General features: G+C 39.1%; 2 protein-coding genes across 5 annotated transcripts in view; one reads left to right on the top strand and one right to left on the bottom strand.

The window, feature by feature from the left end:
* Positions 1–2,198: 2,198 nt before the first annotated feature.
* Positions 2,199–8,080, top strand: dusp4 (dual specificity phosphatase 4). Its single transcript, XM_056731148.1, has 4 exons — positions 2,199–2,698; positions 3,393–3,520; positions 4,484–4,703; positions 6,192–8,080. Exons 1-4 carry the CDS (start codon positions 2,323–2,325, stop codon positions 6,569–6,571), a joined length of 1,104 nt encoding a protein of 367 aa, XP_056587126.1. The 5' UTR covers positions 2,199–2,322; the 3' UTR covers positions 6,572–8,080.
* Positions 8,081–9,106: 1,026 nt separating this feature from the next.
* Positions 9,107–20,388, bottom strand: part of tnksa (tankyrase, TRF1-interacting ankyrin-related ADP-ribose polymerase a) — a 79,220-nt gene continuing 67,938 nt past the window's right edge. For all 4 annotated transcript variants that reach the window (XM_056731124.1, XM_056731125.1, XM_056731126.1 and 1 more), the window contains 10 exons: positions 18,409–18,597; positions 16,767–17,004; positions 15,309–15,391; positions 12,912–13,032; positions 12,714–12,811; positions 12,020–12,094; positions 11,805–11,910; positions 11,456–11,642; positions 10,863–11,019; positions 9,107–10,697 (listed from right to left, as the gene is read on the bottom strand). In XM_056731124.1, the coding sequence (XP_056587102.1) occupies positions 10,611–10,697; positions 10,863–11,019; positions 11,456–11,642; positions 11,805–11,910; positions 12,020–12,094; positions 12,714–12,811; positions 12,912–13,032; positions 15,309–15,391; positions 16,767–17,004; positions 18,409–18,597 (1,341 nt within the window). In that variant the 3' untranslated portion in view covers positions 9,107–10,610. The remainder of the gene's footprint in view (positions 10,698–10,862; positions 11,020–11,455; positions 11,643–11,804; positions 11,911–12,019; positions 12,095–12,713; positions 12,812–12,911; positions 13,033–15,308; positions 15,392–16,766; positions 17,005–18,408; positions 18,598–20,388) is intronic.

The following is a 20,388-nucleotide window of genomic DNA, read 5'->3' as shown; positions in this document are numbered from 1 at the left end:
CCGATGTAATGAGGGTGGCATTAGGATCAAGTGACTCCTTTTTCATACCAGTAACAGACCACTTCCTGTTTGTCACATAAGAATGGATGGAATACTAAACAAACAAAAGCCATGCCCAGACTACAATGTCATATTCTACGTGTTGTGTGAATGCATCACAATCCGCCTAATCCTCTTCCCGCTATCAATGTTTACACATAAACGCACATCACCACACATCACAGAGGTGATAGAGGTTTTGACGTCAAGCGATCTGTGGTTGCTCCTCCCCAGCGCAGTCACCGCATCTTCCTTTAGCACTTTCTTCATGTGCCATCCCTCCGTTGCTATGACAGCTATAATTTATCCACAGCCCCCTATGAGTAGAGCGCTGCACATGTGCGCTGAGCTGCCAGGCCACATGGCTGCTGTGGAGGCTGTCGCTGGTTGCTCATTCCCAGCCTCCCTGTGAGGACTCACCCTATCCTTCAAGCTCAAAGACATAACATACATAAATCATCTTATACCGAAACGCTGCCAGATGCAATGGCATCTCACATGTACCCTCAACTGTTTTAGAGTGATGATATTTGTCTGATGGATATATATTATCAGGGGTATGTACTCAGTAATGTCCACCGAGTCATCTATATGATTTATTCAGTACTAATGCCAAAATTTTGTTCATACAGTCTTCTGAGATCATCTACATAAAGCTTTAAAATTGGGTGTGTGGCCCTTTAAGAGGGATTCTGCTTTGTTGCCCCTTCGCTTTTCAAAGTTGTCTTAAGGGACAACAGTACGAAACGTGTTTATTTAAAATGCTTTAAGAAGATATCTGCACTTTAAAACCAAAGAAGGCCGATGCAATACACACCAAGAGTTTGTGTATTCAGCCATCCTGCAATACAAACAAAGTGACAATAAGTCATTCCAGAGTCAACAAATCTGCAACACTTTACAGTGTGATCAAGGGAGTGTTAATGAATCGTTTTAGAAATGAAAGCAAAACCATTCACGTTCACAACATTAACACTTCGTCTGGATAGAGACCCTTCCTGTCTACGCTCAACTGATCGTGGTAAAAGCACCATGCAAATACAGGAGTGTCATAAACGAACTTGTTTCAAATCATGCAAATATTTTATATTGGAATCCGGTGGACTGAGAAAACAGCTTGTTTTAAGATGCAAAACTGTTCAAATCCACACCTACAGATGGAAGCAGGTATGCTTGTGTTCATTTGTTGGTATAACTTTGATTTCATTAAAGAATGGAGAACTGCCGTTTAATACACACGATTCAATTACATTTAGTTAATTCTGGGTCATTGGGACATAGTGGTCAGGTTTTAATACAAAGTACACAGGTATCCTATTTAAACACTGTATTGCCCAAAAGCACTCTTTACATTTCTAGTACATTTACTTCAAATATTTTGCAGTTATCAGCTGAAACTGCACCAATAGAAGCTTAGCATTCAGAGGTTTGTCTTTGCAGTTAACCAGGTTAACTAATTAACTAGATGCTTTCTTAATCCCAGGAGTCAATAATGAAGTCACCCCCATGTCTCCATCAAATCAGACAGCTTTCCAAACCCCCTGCAGCGCAAATGATCATTAATCAGAGCAATAATTAACTCAGCAGAAGGCGCATCGCAAGACAATTCTTAGTTGAGAAGAGGAATGCTTTTTATTTCAATCTCGTATATTTTCGTAGTATAAAAATAACAGAAACAGTATGTGAAGAAGACTGGTGATTTCAATTGTGACGCAGTTATGTACTTTGCTGGTATTTGATGAGGAGCGCGCTTGGGTTGCGCGCGTAATAAATTACGCAGCAGACGTTCTCACGCATTATAATATATTTTACAAATCGAAATTAGCCTACTCTTGCGCAACTAGGCCTTAATAGTTCTGTCATATTTCATTTTCTTGTTTCATTTAGGTAGCCTACTTTTTTTAAAGAACCAAATAATTACGTTCCCTTTGTTTTACCCAAACTGCATGGGTTCCAGGACAAAACTGATTGCCGAATCGTGATTTTAACGTGACGGCGGTCACTATCGATCGCTGACTGTTTTATGAATGAAGCTTCAACAGCGAGCGGTTAATGAATGGATCTCGTAGAAGACGTCATCTCCATTGTGACGCAACGCTCCTTATATGGAGCGTGCGTCTGAAGCCCATTCATAAACGGAGAGATAACTGCCTGTGGTAGTAATGCTCTCAGGAGGACACAACGTAACACCCCGCACAGGCAGCGCTGGATCTGACGTTTTATCTGTGTTCGCATAAGACAAAGCGACATTCGGCCGTGACCGGTCCCCATCGCAAGAGGAAAATGGTCACGATGGACGAACTTTGTGAGATGGATTGCGGTGTTTTGAAAAGGTTGATGAAGGACGACAGTGCGAAATGTCTGGTATTGGACTGCAGGTCGTTTCTGGCATTCAGCGCCGCTCATATTCGTGGTGCTGTAAATATCCGCTGTAACACCATAGTTCGGAGGCGAGCGAAAGGCTCCGTGAGTTTGGACCAAATCCTGTCCGGTGACGATGAAGTCAGAGCCCGTCTGAAAGCAGGCTTGTATTCCGCCGTGATCTTGTACGACGAGCGGACGTCAGACACAAACAATATCAAAGACGACAGCACCATCACTCTTGTGCATAACGCATTGTGTAGGGACATATTTAGGACGGACATCTTTCTGCTGAAAGGTAAAGGATCTACACTACACAACGCTATTTAATGTGATACTGTATGGATTAATGCGAAGCATCAAGTTGGCTCAATGATAGTGATATGATGAAGATTACCATGTGTGTGCAATTTCTGATTTTATCTGTTCCAATTTCTAGACATTTTTTCATCAAAATCAGTATTATGCCTGTTTCCCCCCTATATATTATTGCGTTCGGAGGCCCTGATTTATATTGTGTTAAAAAGCAGGATTTCATATGGTCAGTGCGTCTGTGTTTGGTTTCCTTTATGCTAACGAGAATCATAAAATGTATAATACGTGTGTTCTCAATTTAAACCCCTTATCTGAGGCTTGTAAGATTTTACAATTATGAACAATAATGAGAATTCATGAAAGCAAGAAAAAATGTTTTAAGTCAAAGTGTAGTGTCTTGACAAATTGAACCTACCCCCACATTGTAAAAGCCTATGGTTGAACTGTGTGATTACTAGTTTACCTTAAAATAAAATATGTATATATATATATATATATATATATATATATATATATGTAGGCTACATCTCAAAATGAATCTACATGCAACGTTAAGCTGTGGCCTAAATAAATCAATACAACCCCAATCCCACTATACTGATGAGAACCGAGGACCTTTAAACCTTCAGTTTTTTAACAAATGTATTAATCACACACACGTATTCTTTCGTTCACAGGAGGCTACGACCGATTTTCCACACAGTATCCCGATTACTGTTTGAAAACCAAAACATTACCCGTCTCCACCCCTCCATCGACCGTGGGGGCCAGCTGCACCTCCTGCGCGACTCCACAGCACGACCAGGTAACTACATTACGAACTACATTACCGGCGGATGCTTTGAGGTCAGCTAATGGGCAGCATTGTGTAACATTAAACGTCCTGTTGACCGCTGTCATCCGCTGCTGTCTTTCCGGCTGATGTTGCAGTATTAGATGCCTTCCTCTCTGCGATACTGTGTCAGACACTCGCTTTAGTGTTGATTCCCACATCGATCAGTTCCTGTCGCTACACTTGTTATGCAGGCCGCCTATATAACATCGTGCCTAATCGATGCGCGTTTGCCGAATAAATAAAACTGGACGTTAGTAACGTGACCTTTGAACAGCAAACAAGAGTGTATGTGACCTGATGTTGTAGACTGTCAGTTTAACATGACTGACATTTTGTATTTGGACGAATACTTTTTTATTATTTAAGAAAATCTACTAGTCAGTAAAATATTTAAAATGTATGCTTTAATTTTAAATTAAAATGTAGGCCTACGTAGTTTGTTCCTGTGGCTTAATGGGCATTCATAATGCTGCCTAAGTGTTCTCGGTTATTCGAAAATTCCCACTTCAACTCGGAAATAATTTATGGAACGTTGCCCTTTTAATTTTTGCAGATACTTGTAAGGTTTTACTGCTAAATCAATTGTAACATTTATATTTTAATGTTACTAAATGCTTCTAACTTTACAAAATCCAGACGTTTCGTCCGGGTTGAAGTGGGAATTATCGAATTTCCGAGAACACGTGAGCGCAGCGTAAGCACGACAAAGGTTGTGCGTTTGATTCCCAGTGAATCGTGAATGTACTAGATCCTAGTTGTTTTGGCTACCAAATATATCTATATAAATGTATTTTTTAAATAAATGTATAGAGTATATAAATGTATAATAATAATTAAATAAAGTAAATAAATGTATAATAATTATTTAACTGTATTAAATAAATATATAGAGATTATAAAATCAATGACGGATCTGCTTGTTTTTTATTATAGGGTGGCCCTGTGGAAATCCTCCCCTTTCTGTTTCTTGGCAGTGCATTCCACGCATCTAAAAAGGACATGTTAGATGGTATGGGCATTTCAGCTCTACTCAATGTATCTTCGAACTGTCCCAACCATTTTGAAGGAGCGTACCAGTACAAGTGCATCCCAGTAGAAGACAACCATAAGGAGGAAATCAGCTCCTGGTTCACCGAAGCAATTGAATTCATAGGTATGATCTTTGTTTTTCTGTGTTTGTTTGATTTTCTCAGTGAATGTGGATTGAATGAAGGATCACAGCCATTAGGCATTTGTAGTGTAGTGTAAATTAGTCTGGATTGTTATTGCTTCTTTTCAACTGCAAATGACCTGCAATTCATCATCGGTTAAAACGTTGAGATGCTGGGCTGCAGTATCAATCATTTCACAACCATTAGTCGTTTCTATAGTGATGTTAGCTTGATCATTTACACCTCTCAAAAATATACGTATCACACGTTTTAGAGCTGTTAGAGCTGCACAAATGAAATAGGTTTAAATCCAGGATGTATGCTTCTGTTTGAGGTTTGGGTGGGTCTTCCTCAGAAGGGTCTCAATGACTGTACGCGGGGGATGGGGAGCCTGTATATCCAATTTCAGCTCAGCATCCTCTGCGCTAAAGCAAGGCCCCTAAGTAGGCTTACCGCATTTGATCGCACCATCCTAGGTGTGTGTGTATGTGCTTGTATGTATGCGTCAGAGTGCAGAGCTTAGGGACTTCAGTCTGACTCATCCTCCATTCAGGGGTGCCTTGATACCGGAGTTACCTTAGATCTGCATGTGCACGACTCTATAAAGGCATGTATGTGGAGAGCAAGCTGTAATCCGGCTAGTGTTGTGATTTACCTGGACTGCTCTCTTTGTATCGTGAATATCTCGCTTCTTTGTTAATTAGCGGCTTGTAGTGGCAGGGGGTGTGTGTATTTACAGGTTTTAATGGTGTGAAATCCACCCCAGACCATTTCGGCATCACAGAGCGTCTGTCGTCTGTTTGAATGTGCTATTTCTCAGTCTTCTGTTTATTTCTAGAATTGAGATATTTTAATTATAAGGCGATTTATTGTCGTAAAACACAGATGTTGTATATGGTTGTCTTTGCTATGAGTCACTTTGCTTTTTTGAGTAGTAAAACCAGTTGCTCGCTGTATGAAACTGATTTTTTTATGGATACAGTGTTAATATATAGGAAATGTTTTATTTATTCACTTATTCAATTTCAGATTATTTTTAGTTGACTGCAGTTGTTCATACAGCTGTCATTTTTAACATTGACTATGCAAATTTACCATTTTATTAATATTTTTTATGAATATATTTGATAGATGTATGTATTTAATCACATTGTTCTATATTATTATACAAATATAATTGATTAATTGTTGGGTATAGGGGTATAACTCATTTTTAACATTGATGGAAATGCATATATTTATATATGTATAATTTTTGTATAATACTTCTGTTAGAATTTTTTATTCAAAATAGTATTATTAATGGATTTATTTATTTAATTTCAGAGTAGTTTAGTTGGCTGTGGTTAAGTATTTTTTTCATTGATTGATTTTTTTATATATATATACGAACAGTTATTGACAGTGAATCTCTACAACCTCCTGTGTATGCAGTGAAGATGACTCATGTCTGTGCTTCACACTTAACAAACTCTCTGCTCTCTCCTCAGACTCCGTCAAGGATTCCAACGGGCGCGTCCTGGTGCACTGTCAGGCCGGCATCTCGCGGTCGGCCACTATCTGCCTGGCCTACCTGATGAAGAAGAAGCGGGTGCGTCTGGAAGAGGCCTTCGAGTTCGTTAAACAAAGACGTAGCATCATCTCTCCAAACTTTAGTTTCATGGGTCAGCTGCTGCAGTTTGAGTCTCAGGTGCTGGCCACTTCCTGTTCTGTAGAAGCCGCCAGTCCTTCCGCCACCCTCGGCCCCAAGTCTTCCTCCACCCCCACGTCACCCTTCATCTTCAGCTTCCCTGTGTCGGTAGTGACGCACTCCCAGCCCAGCAGTCTTACGTTCCTACAGAGTCCAATCACAACCTCGCCGAGCTGCTGATACTTGGCCCCGCCCCTTCCTGAGAAGGTTCCTCCAAAGACTACACTTGCACAACAGGAGGGGTGTGTTGAGACCTTGTCTACCAGAAGAATTTTGAGGGATTGTTGGCTTCTTTCATTTGGTACAATCATGCAAACTTTATTTGACAAACGCAAGCCGGGGGCCGTTCATGTCGCCGGTGACTTCATCTAACATCAAACAAACCCACGAATGAAATCCTAATATCCTGTGAGGACAGTTCATCTCCTTCATTTCCTGTGGTTTACTTCCAAGAGTCTGCTCTGTGACTGGCTTCACACTTTGTCTTGACTTCCCATGTACTGTGTCACTTTCTTCCTGCCTCTCTCTCTTTCTCTCACCCTCGTCTGGCCTTGAGAGGAATGACTGAAGTTCTTCGATAGAGAGCTCAGAGGTTCGCTTTTGTAGCAGAAAAATGTCTTTTCAATCAGTTCGGGTTGCGTTTGTCAGTGCCTTGTACAAAGAAGGTACAGGACATTTTACAGATGTTTTTGAATGCTCGTGTCATCTCCATCATGTTCCTTTAGAAAAAAAACCACAAGGCGGACCGATCTTTGGGACAAAATGTTTCGATCTGCAATACAAAGTCCGTTCTGTTCCTCTCACAAATTAGAGCAATAACACAATTTTCCTTCATCCCTGTCGCCACCAAAGCACTGTACGGTTTGTTACGTTGTATGATGGTGACTTAAAAATTCTGATTTTGACGTTTTGCCAATTTGTACCGAGATCTCATTCATTATTTCTGCTGTATGCCTTACCAATAATGACTGTGGTGATCTTCCACTTAGAATGTTGTCATTTATAGATTATTTATGTATTAGGGTGATGCTCTGAGGTCTTGAGAAAGGCACCACTTGTGACCACTGTAACTACTGTTTTGATCTGACATGATTCAGTTATCAAAATGCCCAGATTACCATAAAGGGCTCATACACTGAAATTTTATACACTGGAAGTTTGGTCGATTGAAACACCAAGTCAATTTGAGTTTTAGTATCCTCTATTGATAATATCATTGGGAACTGCTCTGTAACGAAATATTCTTGCCATGAGGAGTCGATACTGTAGATGGCTTTTGCTTGAATATTTACAATGTGTACGTGAGCCCCGTTTCTTTGTTTTTATAAGACAATGGACACCTTTTATAGAGCACTTTTATGTGATTTGAGGTTTCTTTTGCACCTCACTGGAGATGAAGTTGTGACTGAGATGTAAATGTTTCCATCGTTCAGTCTTAGTTTTTTGGATAGGCCTATGACATGACTTGTCAACAATCACTCTTGAATGCAATACTTTCTACTGTACTTGTGAAACGTTATTGTCCAATGGCTCATGTCATTCAGAGGGTTATGATTTTCTAACTCCTCCCTGTTCTGTTGTATTATATGTAAATTTAATTTATCTCATGATTGTCATTGTTAAATTTAAAAGTGTTCTTTGATGAAAGCCTGGTGTGTGCTTTAATATTAAATAGCTTTTTGCTTCGCAGCGATGGGGTTGTAAGTAATAGGGCAATTATTCTGGGGGATTAATGGCACATAAACCATCTCATTATTTGAAAGAAAGATAAGCAAGAAATGGCTTCTTTTGTGGAGGGAAAGAGAATTAAGATTGTGCTTGACTCATAGCGGCAGGATCAATTTAACAGACTCTATAGAGGATTTTTTACAGAGCAACAGTGCCCCCTAGCGTGTACGTTGGTATTGAATAAGCCATTTGTAAAATGTAACATAGGCTATACCAGGGGTTCTCAACCTTTTTGACTCCAAGGCCGCTTATTGTATTCAACAATATCCAAAGGCCCCTTCCTACTCACAAAACCTCAAAATTAATATTTAATATAAGAGCTTAATATTACCTGGAAAACATTAATTGACTTAAAAATAGCCAAATAATAAGAATTGTTTTTAGTTTTTGACACATTGCATTGGTAATTTTGTAAGATTTTAAAAATTGCTCATCTTGATGGCCCCTTGGTTACCAGCTGCGGCCTACCCTGTTGAGAACCACTGGCTTAGACGGTTTCAACGGCAACAACAAACTTTATTGCGGCACCTTCCCAAAGAATTAATAACGGTTGAGTAGTTTTTATGTAATTTATTAGCATTAATATACAGTAAAATAGTCAAAGCAAAATAAATTGCTATTATAAACAAACACAGACAGGAAGAACTTCAGGCCAGGCGTGTGCGTCTGACTAACCCAACGATAAATCGTGGAAACGTGGTTGAAAAAGAAATGAAATAACCAATTTTCCCACTAAACACGGCCTAAAACTAAATTTGAATCTCGATTGACCTGCCTAATGTTGAACATGTGAATCAAATTCACCTCATTTATTTATAAAACAAAATATTTATAAACAATCATTTTTATAAATGACTTGTTAAACCTGTTCTAAGAGTAAAGCAGAATTACATCTCGCCAAAGATGCAACTGAAATTTAAAAAAGAAAGAATGAATAGAAACTATAAAAATACATCAGCTAGTGTGAAGAAGAGACAGTAGACAGTATTTATGACATGTACTTTATTAAGACTGTGTTACATTGGAGTGGAGTGTTAGATTAGTCCACAGATCTCTCTGGTAAAGCTGTTTTAGATCAGTTCAAAGTTCATAGGAAAATGAAAAGTAAAAACTCCAAAAACTGAGAAATCGTGTTGGAAATGAAAGTTTCTCTCCTGTGCAGTTGAGGTCTTCGCTCATACTGAGAGGAGAAAATGTCCGAGTCTCTCAATCTGGTTTGAACACAGATGGCCCGAAGTAAAGCAGATACAGAACCACAAACCCCACCTGAGCAAAGTCAATCCAACCAGCCAATGTTATGAAAGTCTAATGAACTCCTCAAGAGCAGAGACTTCCAGAGGTAGAGCCACGTCCAAACAACATGTCCTTCATATCATTCTGTAACATGAATGTGAATATGCTGATATATCAGAAGTGTGTAAGAGGAAAAATGTTCCAGAGCTCCTCAGAAAAAGGCGTTTCTCTGGCACGAGAGCAACTGTACTGGAATGAAGAAGATTTAGGAATTCTGGTGGTTGTGGTCTAAAACATAGTGAGGCCAAAGTCACTTAGTCGAGGATTATCCGAAAATATAGAAGGAAAGATCTGAAAGAAATAATTCCCACTTCCTTTACAGTACTATTAAATCCACTCTGCATCAGTAAACAACATTAAAAGCTATACAAAGGCATTGTCCATTACACAACCTGTACATTACTGGACATGTTTTCCTACATCATTTTAAAATGATTTTGAATAACTTAAGTCCTGCTTAAAAGTGCAATATCTTAAAAATGATTTTCGGATCGGGCTATGGCAACTAAATGAAACATTCTGAACAGTATTCCTGTGCAAAGAAATGTAAAAACATGAGTACCGAGCCTGTACGTTTTTGCTATTTTGCTGTCAAAGGCCTTTCAGTTCTGGTCTCCGAATGAACAATCTTTTTGCTTTCAAAAACCCTCCAAGCCTTTTAATGTAACAATGCACGAAGGAAAATTACGAGAAAAGAGCCGTGAATAAGATATCGGGTCCCTTTGAAGTATAGCCGAGACGTGGTCCATTTTCTTAGTGTGACTTACATTGTGGAAAATTATAAAAAAACAAATCACAGTAATTGTGAAACAATTTCAAATAAAGGAAGCATAATAATTCGTAATGCTTGTTAAACAGTGTTAAATTGAATATAATAATGGGAAAGAGGTCACTTGTTGTCTGTCACAAAGCTCAAAAGAAAAATTTCACTCCTTCCTGTTAGCCCTGAAACAGTGTGGGACTGATATCCTGACTTGACAAAGACTACAGAGAGTCAGATCACAGCTGACCAAGGCAACTCTTTCTTGTAAACACTCATGAGAAAAGAAACGTCAAATAAATGAGGCAGCCCAGAGGATTATGGGTAAGTATGAATCCTTTTATCCTGACAGGGCAGAGGAAGTGGGCAGATGTCTGAAGCGTGTGTATGAAATGTTTAGGAAACAGTCTGAGTGGTCTTCATGGGCCCTGCTGATGTTTAGGATTTCTGCTGCTCTGCTGCTGGGGATGGAGGTGTGCTTTCTGGCTTGATGATCTGGTATGTGATGAGGTACTCTGGGTAGGCCTGCAAAAACACACAAAGTTGAATATTAATAAAATATCTATTTACAATAAGGGTTAACAATGCAGAAGATTTCAGTAGTTTATACAAATAAAATCAAATGAAACTGCAGCTCCTGGGTTTCAACTACATGTTATTTTGTAGTGAAATATCTACGAGCTCTCTCACCTGTTCCCCTCTGTAGATGACATATTCAGCATAGGCTAAGCCATTGACGCTTGGTCGACCGATGACGGAATGGTGACCCGGAGGGGCGTGGGCCATTTTCATGGCACTGAACTGCAAGAAGGATTTACCCAGAGTCACCCGACAGAACAACATCTGCCTGCAAACACAACACAACACAAGGCACATTATAGGACACACAGCGCCATCAGATGGTCATACAGAGTATGTGCAATTTTATCCTATAAGAGACAATTTATAAAGCCATTTTCCCTCATTATATGAAAATTACACATAAAATGTATATTTTGTTTGTAATGATGCATGGTAACACAATAGGAAGTCTCCAGTCTTATGTGGCCTAACAATAGTCGTTTTATTTCCCAAGGGGAAGTTTGCCTTATAATGACCTACATATTATGTTCACATGACTTGCAGACCCCCCTGTTATGCTAAATAAATTTAATGAATAAATGAAGGTTATGTGTGACGCTGCACCCTCGCCACTAGATGTCAGTGCAAGTCCAAGCCCACAGACAAAGACAATACAGCACACCCAAAAATATTTAAAAGGTAAAATCAGATGTTAAATATACCTGTGACAGATATAACAGGACCGGTCTTTATGTGCCGGGCAACCCGTCCCTCCTCCGATGCCGTAGACATACTGGTTGCTTTTTGAGGAATTCTCTGCAAAGTAGATCCCAGCCCCGAACATTCCCCCTATATAAGCGTGCCTCTCATCAAAGCCTTTGTGGATGATGGCATTGATGAATGGTGACCCTGTATATAAGAGAGGAAAATAAAATGATAATGTAAAAACCGGTTAAACTCGGACTCGAGTGCATAAAAAAGCTTTCGAATCTAACTGTTAAAAAATGTTTCACTGTAGTTTCAACTTTCACAGATAGCACTCATGTCAGGTCATTTATCTTATGACAGTACCGTGAAAGAGCATGCGCTCGTTGTGGTGGTTGTGGTTCTCGTCTGCGATCTCCTTCTGTCTGTGTGTGTATCTTTCCCTTAATTTCTTGTTCACCACCTTTTGAATCTGAAAGGACAGTTTGGACACTTAAGCAACACTAATAACTGTATTCATTTAAAAATTGAAAATATTATCAGTACAAATGTAAAGATGGGAATGTGTAAAAAACACTCACTTTTAGGATGTTGTACCTGCTGAAAACCCCTCCAGCATTACCACCATCCCTGTGCTCTCTGATCGTACTTTGCAGCTGGAAAACAAAAGTGTCATGTTAAACACTAGGGCCAGAACTGCTGTCTGATATTTGATGACAATATTTGCATAATAAACCATCAAAATATGAGGCATTTATTTTCTAGTATTTAATATTTATGGTACTTAAGATAATCATTTTGCAAAAGCTATGATTTGAAGACACAAAAATAATGCAAATATATTTGAAGAGTTTGGTTCCAATATGAGATAACTTTGTTTTTAAAAAAAATTAAAAAGTCATGCTTTTTATTTCATGCTTTTTATTCCAATTAATATCAATTAAACTGCAGTTTTTTTTTTTATTAAAGTCATAATAACTAAAACAATACAGCTAACTAACACAATAAAAACATGATAACATAATAAAAAACATGAGTTCTCTCATTTTGGAACGCAATTAGGTGTTTAACCATTTGTTAAATTTAAAATATGCGCTGATCCTCTCATGTAGCAATGGGCCTTGGATCAGTAAGCTGTAATGTTTATTTTTACTTTTAAAAGCTTAGTTTCGGTTTACACTCCAAGTACAACTATGCGATCTAAACTCAACAAATTTCCAACGCTGCACGTTCCGTTTTCAAAGGAAATACGTCTTAGTATTGATGCCTACTCACTTCCTCTTCTACTGACAGAAATTCTTTATCATCCGGGGCCAGGTCGATCAGTACCGTGCCGTGACTTGCACAGTGGAATGTCAGGTATGGGTTGGCACCTGTAAAAAATCCCATTAAGAAATAATGCTCTAAGATCATTTAATGCGCTATGATTTGCTCAACTACAAACAGATTTGGGTTAGACACCACTGAACCCACCTTGTTGACCGCCCAGCAGCCTCTCAATGCCTTTGATAAGTTTGTGTCTGTGCCCGTACGCATTGATCCCGATCTCCTTGAGCTCCTCGTGTCCCATATCAGCCAGCACATCCAGGGTGATCTAATACAACAAGTGAACACCAATCAGAATAATGGAAGCCATGGTGGTCCGCAGGCTCAACCAATCACAACACCTGATAACAAACAAAGCAAGATGAGTCCGATCAGAGAACGAGGGCACAACTTTGAGGTTCCAATGAAAAATGAGATGAAAATTTGATCATTTCAAGGCTGATTTAGGATTAGTTCTGCTGCAAAAACAGCCGACAGCCCATTTTTTCTCGGCTTGTTGTTATGTGGAACTTCCTCCTACTGAGAAGATAAACTTAGTAGACTGCAGGAGGTTTGGATGGCTATTATGGCGTGTGACTCATGAGCACACAGGATCATTATTGCTGGGCCTATCTGAAACCCTCTCCTACATGGAACATGCACACAAAAGCAAACATGCAGATGGTGGTTAACGGGATGCTAGACTGCCAGGCAGGGAGCCGTATGGCCCAGAAAGTGTCTCACAGCGGTGGATTTCTTACTGGTTTCGTTTCAGAACCATGGCTTTACGTAGGACAACTGGCAACCCAGATGAAGGCCTGTTAGGGCGGATGCATGTTGGTGTTTTTAATACACAACTGTTTACAGTACTATAAACAAACAAATGTAGTTCAAGTAACCTATTGTATTATTGCTTCAGTATGACATATCGCGTATTGCTACCTGATCTCTAAGCAAGTCGCTTTGGATAAAAGCATCTGCTAAATGACTAAATGTCAGACTGTGTCAGCCACCGTAGTGCTTTGAAATGGAGGGGTGGAGCGAACCATTGGTTGCAATTTGCGACCTCACCACCAGATGCCCCTAATTTTATACACTAGACCTTTAAAGATATGTTCACATTGTAACCTGCATTATCATGTTTCAAACAGAGTTGGCGACAGAGAAGCACAATTTTGAGTTAAATGAAAGGGATAAATAACAGCTCTGCACCAAATATAAATTTTGCATATCCAACAAACTTTTTCAAATATAATACTACTAACCACATATTATACAGTCAGGTTTATTTTGCTTTATCGTTTATCATTGTTAAACTTCCCTGTGTGTCCTCTCCCCTGCATTAACATTCATAATAACGGAAGCGAATAAAACACAAAGTCTAGTGTCGAATGTGCATCACCCTGTCAGCCTGTATAATCTCAAACTCTCACACTCCTACTTTCAACGGCCCACTTATTGGCAATCCATCACCTCTATGATAGGTCTGTCAAAGACTATTAAGCCTTACTGCGGTCCCTTTCTCTCTCATGAAACACGGTACTCTCAAATCAATGGGCCCGCAGGACAGATCATTACGGCCGTGAGGACACCATCACCACAGTGGGAAAGCTCTCCTTTATTTCTCTCTGCAAAGTTTACCACGGGCGCCCAAAGGTTACTGAGAAATTCAGAACTGCAGAAAAATATTCATCATGACAGTGTGTTAAGTCATTATATCGCATTTTATTTTTTGCATTTAAGACTTTTTCCAGTGGCAGACCTCAATTTGTGGCAAAGTTTGTTGAGGAAAAGTTCAAAGGCAAGTAAAGATGCAGCACACGTACTCCACGCAAATATTTACTGTTGACGGCTCACAAATGAGTTGGAAGCTTAAATCAGACGCATCTAATGACGACAGCAGACAGCGTGCGTGAGCAACCCGTGTCCTCCATCTCATTTCCACTCCGTCTCCCAAAAATGACATTTAACTGCTACCACCTCACACTTCATCTCCCTCAGTCACGGCAAATGAGCGAGCGAGCGAGTCAGTCTGAGACAGATCTTCGTGTCTCGCTACATCCACAATCAGAGCTGATTTCAGCCCCTCACATCCACGGCTCTTCCCAGCAGGTGGCCGCCGAGACCATTTCTGTTCATCTATGTGCAAATGAGTGGCGGCTCTGGCACAGCGTGCCGATCGAGTCCCACGGCTCGGCCTTATCCTGACATATCTGAGAAGCCGGAGGAACAGCAGAATCACGAGCTCAGTGTAAGAGAGAGTGGCAGGACTGTATTAATCAAAAGAAAGGGCAGAAAGGTCGGCCCCATCACCCGACATCTCTCTCAAACCCATAAAGATGGCGAGTAATCTCACAGAGCTCGGCTGTGGGAGGGGTCGGAAGGAAACAATAAATCCGAGGCGCTGACAGAATGTAATGAAGGGAAATCATTTCAAGGCCATAGATGTCATCGCATTTCCATAACTTTGAAGGGAAGGAGTTTTTCTTCCGGAAAGAATGTCGGGGCTGATGTGAGTTGGCAGTGTGATTCAGCGATTATTTGAAATGAAGGAACGGACATTACCTGTTCTCGCTCGAAAATATCCCGCAAGTGCTCCAAACACAAGCTCTTGAGAAACTGACTGATGTTCATGTCCAGAATTGCAACTAGAAAGAAAAACATAAAAAGGAAAACTATTGAATCTAAACTATTTTTGACACTTTGCATTTGTTGCAGATTTCACAAAGGCTACGCAAACAAACGTGACCAAGCCTGCAAAACCCAGCTAAAGTATGTTTTTCTGTGATTTAAGGTTTTCTTCATAAAATCATCCTATATAATGTTAAGAATATTCTGTGAATATATAACATTGATATCTTTAATATTGACTGAGTAAAGCTATTTAAAAAACTGAAATTATAGTGTAATTAATGGAGGAAATCAAACTTTTTCTCAGAATTTTTTTTCTTTAGCCTGATTTTTACAGGCGGGGTCACACAAGTTTAACATATAACTCTTTCACCACCAACGTTGCCTTTCAGTGCTGTCATTTTTAATAATTTCCATTATCTTTAATGGCCATCTGAATATTTCCTTTTATGAATGTATACACATACAATATATCAAATGAAAGATCAGAGCCTCGATTTACTTATATTTTATCTTCATTTTTATCACCTCTCATATGTGGATACTATTCATTAAATTATATTTTAAACAAAAAGCTGAGAAAATGGCATTCTTGTCATAAACTTTGTCCAGGTTGAATTTGGATTGATGACATGCGTAGCTTTTGGATTTGTAGATGTGGTATTCTTTCAGAAGATGAACAACAGCGCCCTCTACTGTTTAATACTGAGAATACAAATGCTGAAAATTCAGTCAATGGCTGGCAAGCCTCTTATAAATTATGAAAAATTCCATTAGAGGGATACTTCACCCTAAAATGAACATTCCGTCATCATTTATTCACATTCGACTTGTTCAATCTGCACAAATTTCTTTGTTCTGATGAACTCGGAGAAAGCAATTAGGAAATAATCAGACAGATTTTTCCCCCATTACCATAGTAGGAAACTTCAATGGTAATCAAAAGTGCCCCAGAACCCCCCAATTTGCTGTCCTACATTCTTCAAAAATGTCTTCTTTTAAAAATGATTAAGTAATCTTTCCTACTATGGAAGTCAATGGGGGGGGCAAGGTCTGATTGGTTATAAGCATTCTCCAAATATCTTTCTCTGTGTTCATCAGACCAAAGAAATGTATACATATTTGAACTGGAAGGTGAGTAAATAATGACAGAACTTTTACTTTTGGGTGAAGTATCCCTTTAACGGTGGGGAAATAGTCAAAAAACATCCCCTTGGTTCTTAGTATTCTTTGTGTGTTTAGCAATGAATTTGCTTCCTGTTATTGAAAAACGATCCTGTAGGTTCTTGCCAATTCAGCTCTTCTGCACAGTGGCTATTCAAATTCAAATCTAGTTTAGAGGGACTCATGAACAACTTGACAACTAAATATACATGTTTTGTATATACTCACTTTCTCCCTCTTTCCTCTCTGATCCAGTGGCTCCATCAGCAGGGCCTGAGGCTCCAGGTACAGTGAGCTCTGCCAGGGGCCCGGCCAGATTGTCTATACTGCTGGCGGCGGATAGGCAGGAGGGCGTAGAGGCTGGAGATATGACAGAGGCACTGACAACTGTAGCTTGAGGCTTGAAACAGCTGGGCAGAGCTTCAGGTGGCATGGCATCAACAAGCAGTGCCCGGATATCATCAGCCTAGAGATTCAAGAAAAACATTTGTGCAGAAAGAAAAACTTATTTAGATATGCAATCCGATCATTTCTCATGCAAGATTTTATTTCAGAATCTGAAAATCTAAATGATCCCTTGAATAAAAGGATGAGTCTTGCGGCACTTATGCAGTTTGGCTTCTTAGCCTAAAAGTGGACAATAAAAGCTAAGAACAGCTGTGTCATTAGCACCTGGCAAGTGCTCGGCCGCCAGAGCCCAATTACAAAAGGTCACACAAGATTTACCATTCTTAAACACAGGGAAGTGGTCTTAAACAGCTCAGCTCATGTGTTTAGAAGATAAATGTTCCAATTTCTCAAGATGGTCCATGGCACCAGAACCATACGAGACCTTAAACCAGAGGCACTGGAGCGAAAATAAACTGTCCAGTAGCGTAAACCATTTTTATAGGTTGGTTTCAAATCTATAACAGATTTAAATTGGTCCATAACACAACCGTTTCAATCACGTTTGGACATAAATGACACAGTTTATGTATCACAGAATTGTTTAAGTTCACTCATCACAGTGCGAACCTCTGACAAAACTATTTGAAAAAACTCACCAGAGATATGCAGTTAATATATGACTGAATGCCTGTAAAACTGGTTTAAAAAGGCTTTTTTCAGAAGCTGTCATTTTCACTGAGTCGAACTTAAGCTGTGATATAAATGAACCATCCCAGGCATCACTTTTGGCCACTTCTGTATATTATCCTTTCTTTATATGATATTTGCTTTTAATGCCGTCTCGGGTTAGAATAAACCATCTAAATATGAGGTGTATGGTACAAAAAGGAGAAAATTCTAGAGTTATATGGCGCGAATATGTATTTTTCTGTGTCTTTGGCATGTTATAAGTTGCCCATGCATGTATTAGACACGCAAAATTGCAAATATTAAAGTGTCGGAACAAAAGATGCTTCTGATCTAAAAGCGAATGCTCACCCAGACCCGCCTGATACGTTCTCCTCAAAGAAGAGATACAAACGTAAAAATTATGTTTACAAACATAAAATCATGTATACACATTTATTATATCTAAAACCAACCATAATATTCTTTTTAGTTGTATTATATGACATCTTTAAGGTATTTATTGGACACATTTTTTTTTTAAATGTGCCTACCAGGTAATACGGGTTTTATTTTGTTACACAAAAAAAAAGAATGCATACATTGACTACAATCATATCTGCTATCAATACTTGTTGATCCAATTGTTTATTTTGTAGTCATTCTATTCTTTTGTAGCTTAACACACTAATGCAACGTACATTTTTAATCCATTTTAATTAAAATATTTGAATCGAGCAAAGATGATGTTTGCTATCATTTTAGGCCTATACTCTATGTTCCTATAAAAATAAAAACAAAATACGAAGCTTACCGTGGCCAAGTCCAGCGGTGTCTGGCCCTCCTGGTTCTTCATGGTGGGGTCAGCCCCATGTGCCAGCAGTAAAGCGCATAGCTGCGTGCGGCCCTTCTGCGCAGCCTCGTGGAGCGGCGTGAAAGCCCATTTATCGGTGGCATTTACACAAGTGTTGAATTTGATCAGCAGGGCGGCGATATCTACGTGCTGAGAGAAAGAAACATCGACTTATCACACACAAAAATGAATGTTGCTTTAACATTAAACCCAAAATCTTCACAGGCTGGCTGTTAATTAAAAGAGCTCTTCCAACAGCAGCTTTGTTTTATTAAAGCTTTCGGTTTAGGAGCTCACTCCACTGGTTTTTGGACTGCAGATGATCGATTGTTGTTTAAAATCATTAAGTGAAAAAACAGTGGAAGGGCAAAACTAATAGACTAATCTTTTCAATTTATGCCCACAGATATTTAATACCATTCCCTGTTTTGCTCGAGCTGGAGAGGTTTTGCGCTCCAGGGTTCAGCAGGTGTGGCAGATCTCTCATAAACTGTGCCCCCCGCCCCATCATCAGCAGCGGCTGTATGGAACTGCCATCATCTTCCTGTGTTTGCCGAACACTGACAGCCACTACACAAACAGGCAGAGTATGAACAGAGGGAGGTACGCTCAAGGTCGGCCAGCGTCGGCCGGCCGCCAGCCGGCCCTCCTTCAGCCAATAAGCAAAGCACGGGCCACCTGCCACATCCGCTGCGGCCAATCAGAATCTAACAGCTCAAGCATAAGAGGTTCTGTTTCTTGGATGGCAACAATGGTGTATCTACACTGTGGCTGAGGGCCGAGGCCTGGCCAATAAATTTGGTTCTGGCCCAGCGTGTTTATGTAACAGCAATCTGCTCTTCTCCATCTGCACGGTCTAATCACATCAATGTAGACCTCCGGAGGGCAGACACGAATAAATACCTCCAGCAATCATCTACCAACTACCATCACTTGAGATGCGTTTCCCTCAAATGACTCCAAGAGGAAAATCCTGTATTAGCAGATTTTGTGCTGTGTTGATTACACCTGGCCAGTGTTGGGAAAGCTACTATCAATAATGAGGAGTTCATATCTTAAAATAACTATATATTTGAGCTAGTTAGTTAAGGATTTTAATTTTGGAAAAAGCAGCATTTACTTAAAAAGTAGCAACCAACACTTAAGCTAGTCAAGGAGTAAACATTTCGTCTTAAAACATTCAACTGCAGGATACTTTACATATGTGGGTTGAAGTCAAAAGGGATTCCTTCAAAATCGTAGCCCGTCAAAAATTATTGTGAAAGCACAAAATATTTTTATATAACTTTTTAACACCAAAAGTTATGAATTGCAGCTCAATTTACATAATTTAATAAATGATTTATATTGTTTTGTGAAGTAGTAACATAACAAAGGCTGCAGTTCTTTTAAAATCCGCCGAATTGTTACTGTAAAATAAAGCTAAAATGTCGTTAACATATCATTGTTGAAACTTTTAGCAATATGAAATAAGTACTATTTATTATATTAACACTAATTGTTCTCATGTTCTTTGTTAACCAAAAACGTTAAACATTGTAGCTTTAAATATAGTTAATTTACATAATTTAATACATTGATAAATATTGTGAAAAAGTAACATTACTGGAAAAGCTGAAGCTACTTTAAAATACTTTTAAAAAAAATCAGCTGAAATGTTCCTAAAAATTGATGTTAAAAATGATGCCATTAATATTGCTACTATTTTAGCTACTAATTTATCACTATTTTATATAAACAATCATTATTTATATATATATATAATTGGAAAAGCTGCATTTACTTTAAAATCAGCTGAATTGTTACTGAAAAATAATGTCGCCAAGTTGGCATTGTTGCTATCTTTAAGCAACCTATTTCTTAAAATCCCTAATGTGCATTACATAAGTACTGATTATTTCTATGTACCATGTAAACCAAAACCGATACGAATTGTAGCTT

Source organism: Triplophysa dalaica, chromosome 19, assembly GCF_015846415.1.
Source record: "Triplophysa dalaica isolate WHDGS20190420 chromosome 19, ASM1584641v1, whole genome shotgun sequence".
Classification (NCBI taxonomy): domain Eukaryota; kingdom Metazoa; phylum Chordata; class Actinopteri; order Cypriniformes; family Nemacheilidae; genus Triplophysa; species Triplophysa dalaica.
The sequence above is the reverse complement of the archived record's forward strand: the minus strand, read 5'-3'. Positions and strand labels throughout refer to the sequence as shown.

Bases quoted from the DNA above. Each gene is read 5' to 3' on its own strand.
- dusp4 (XM_056731148.1), top strand. From the start codon at position 2,323: ATGGTCACGATGGACGAACTTTGTGAGATGGATTGCGGTGTTTTGAAA. The intron at 2,699-3,392 runs GTAAAGGATCTA...TTTCGTTCACAG, and splicing joins GGACATCTTTCTGCTGAAAG to GAGGCTACGACCGATTTTCC. The intron at 3,521-4,483 runs GTAACTACATTA...TTTTTATTATAG, and splicing joins CGACTCCACAGCACGACCAG to GGTGGCCCTGTGGAAATCCT.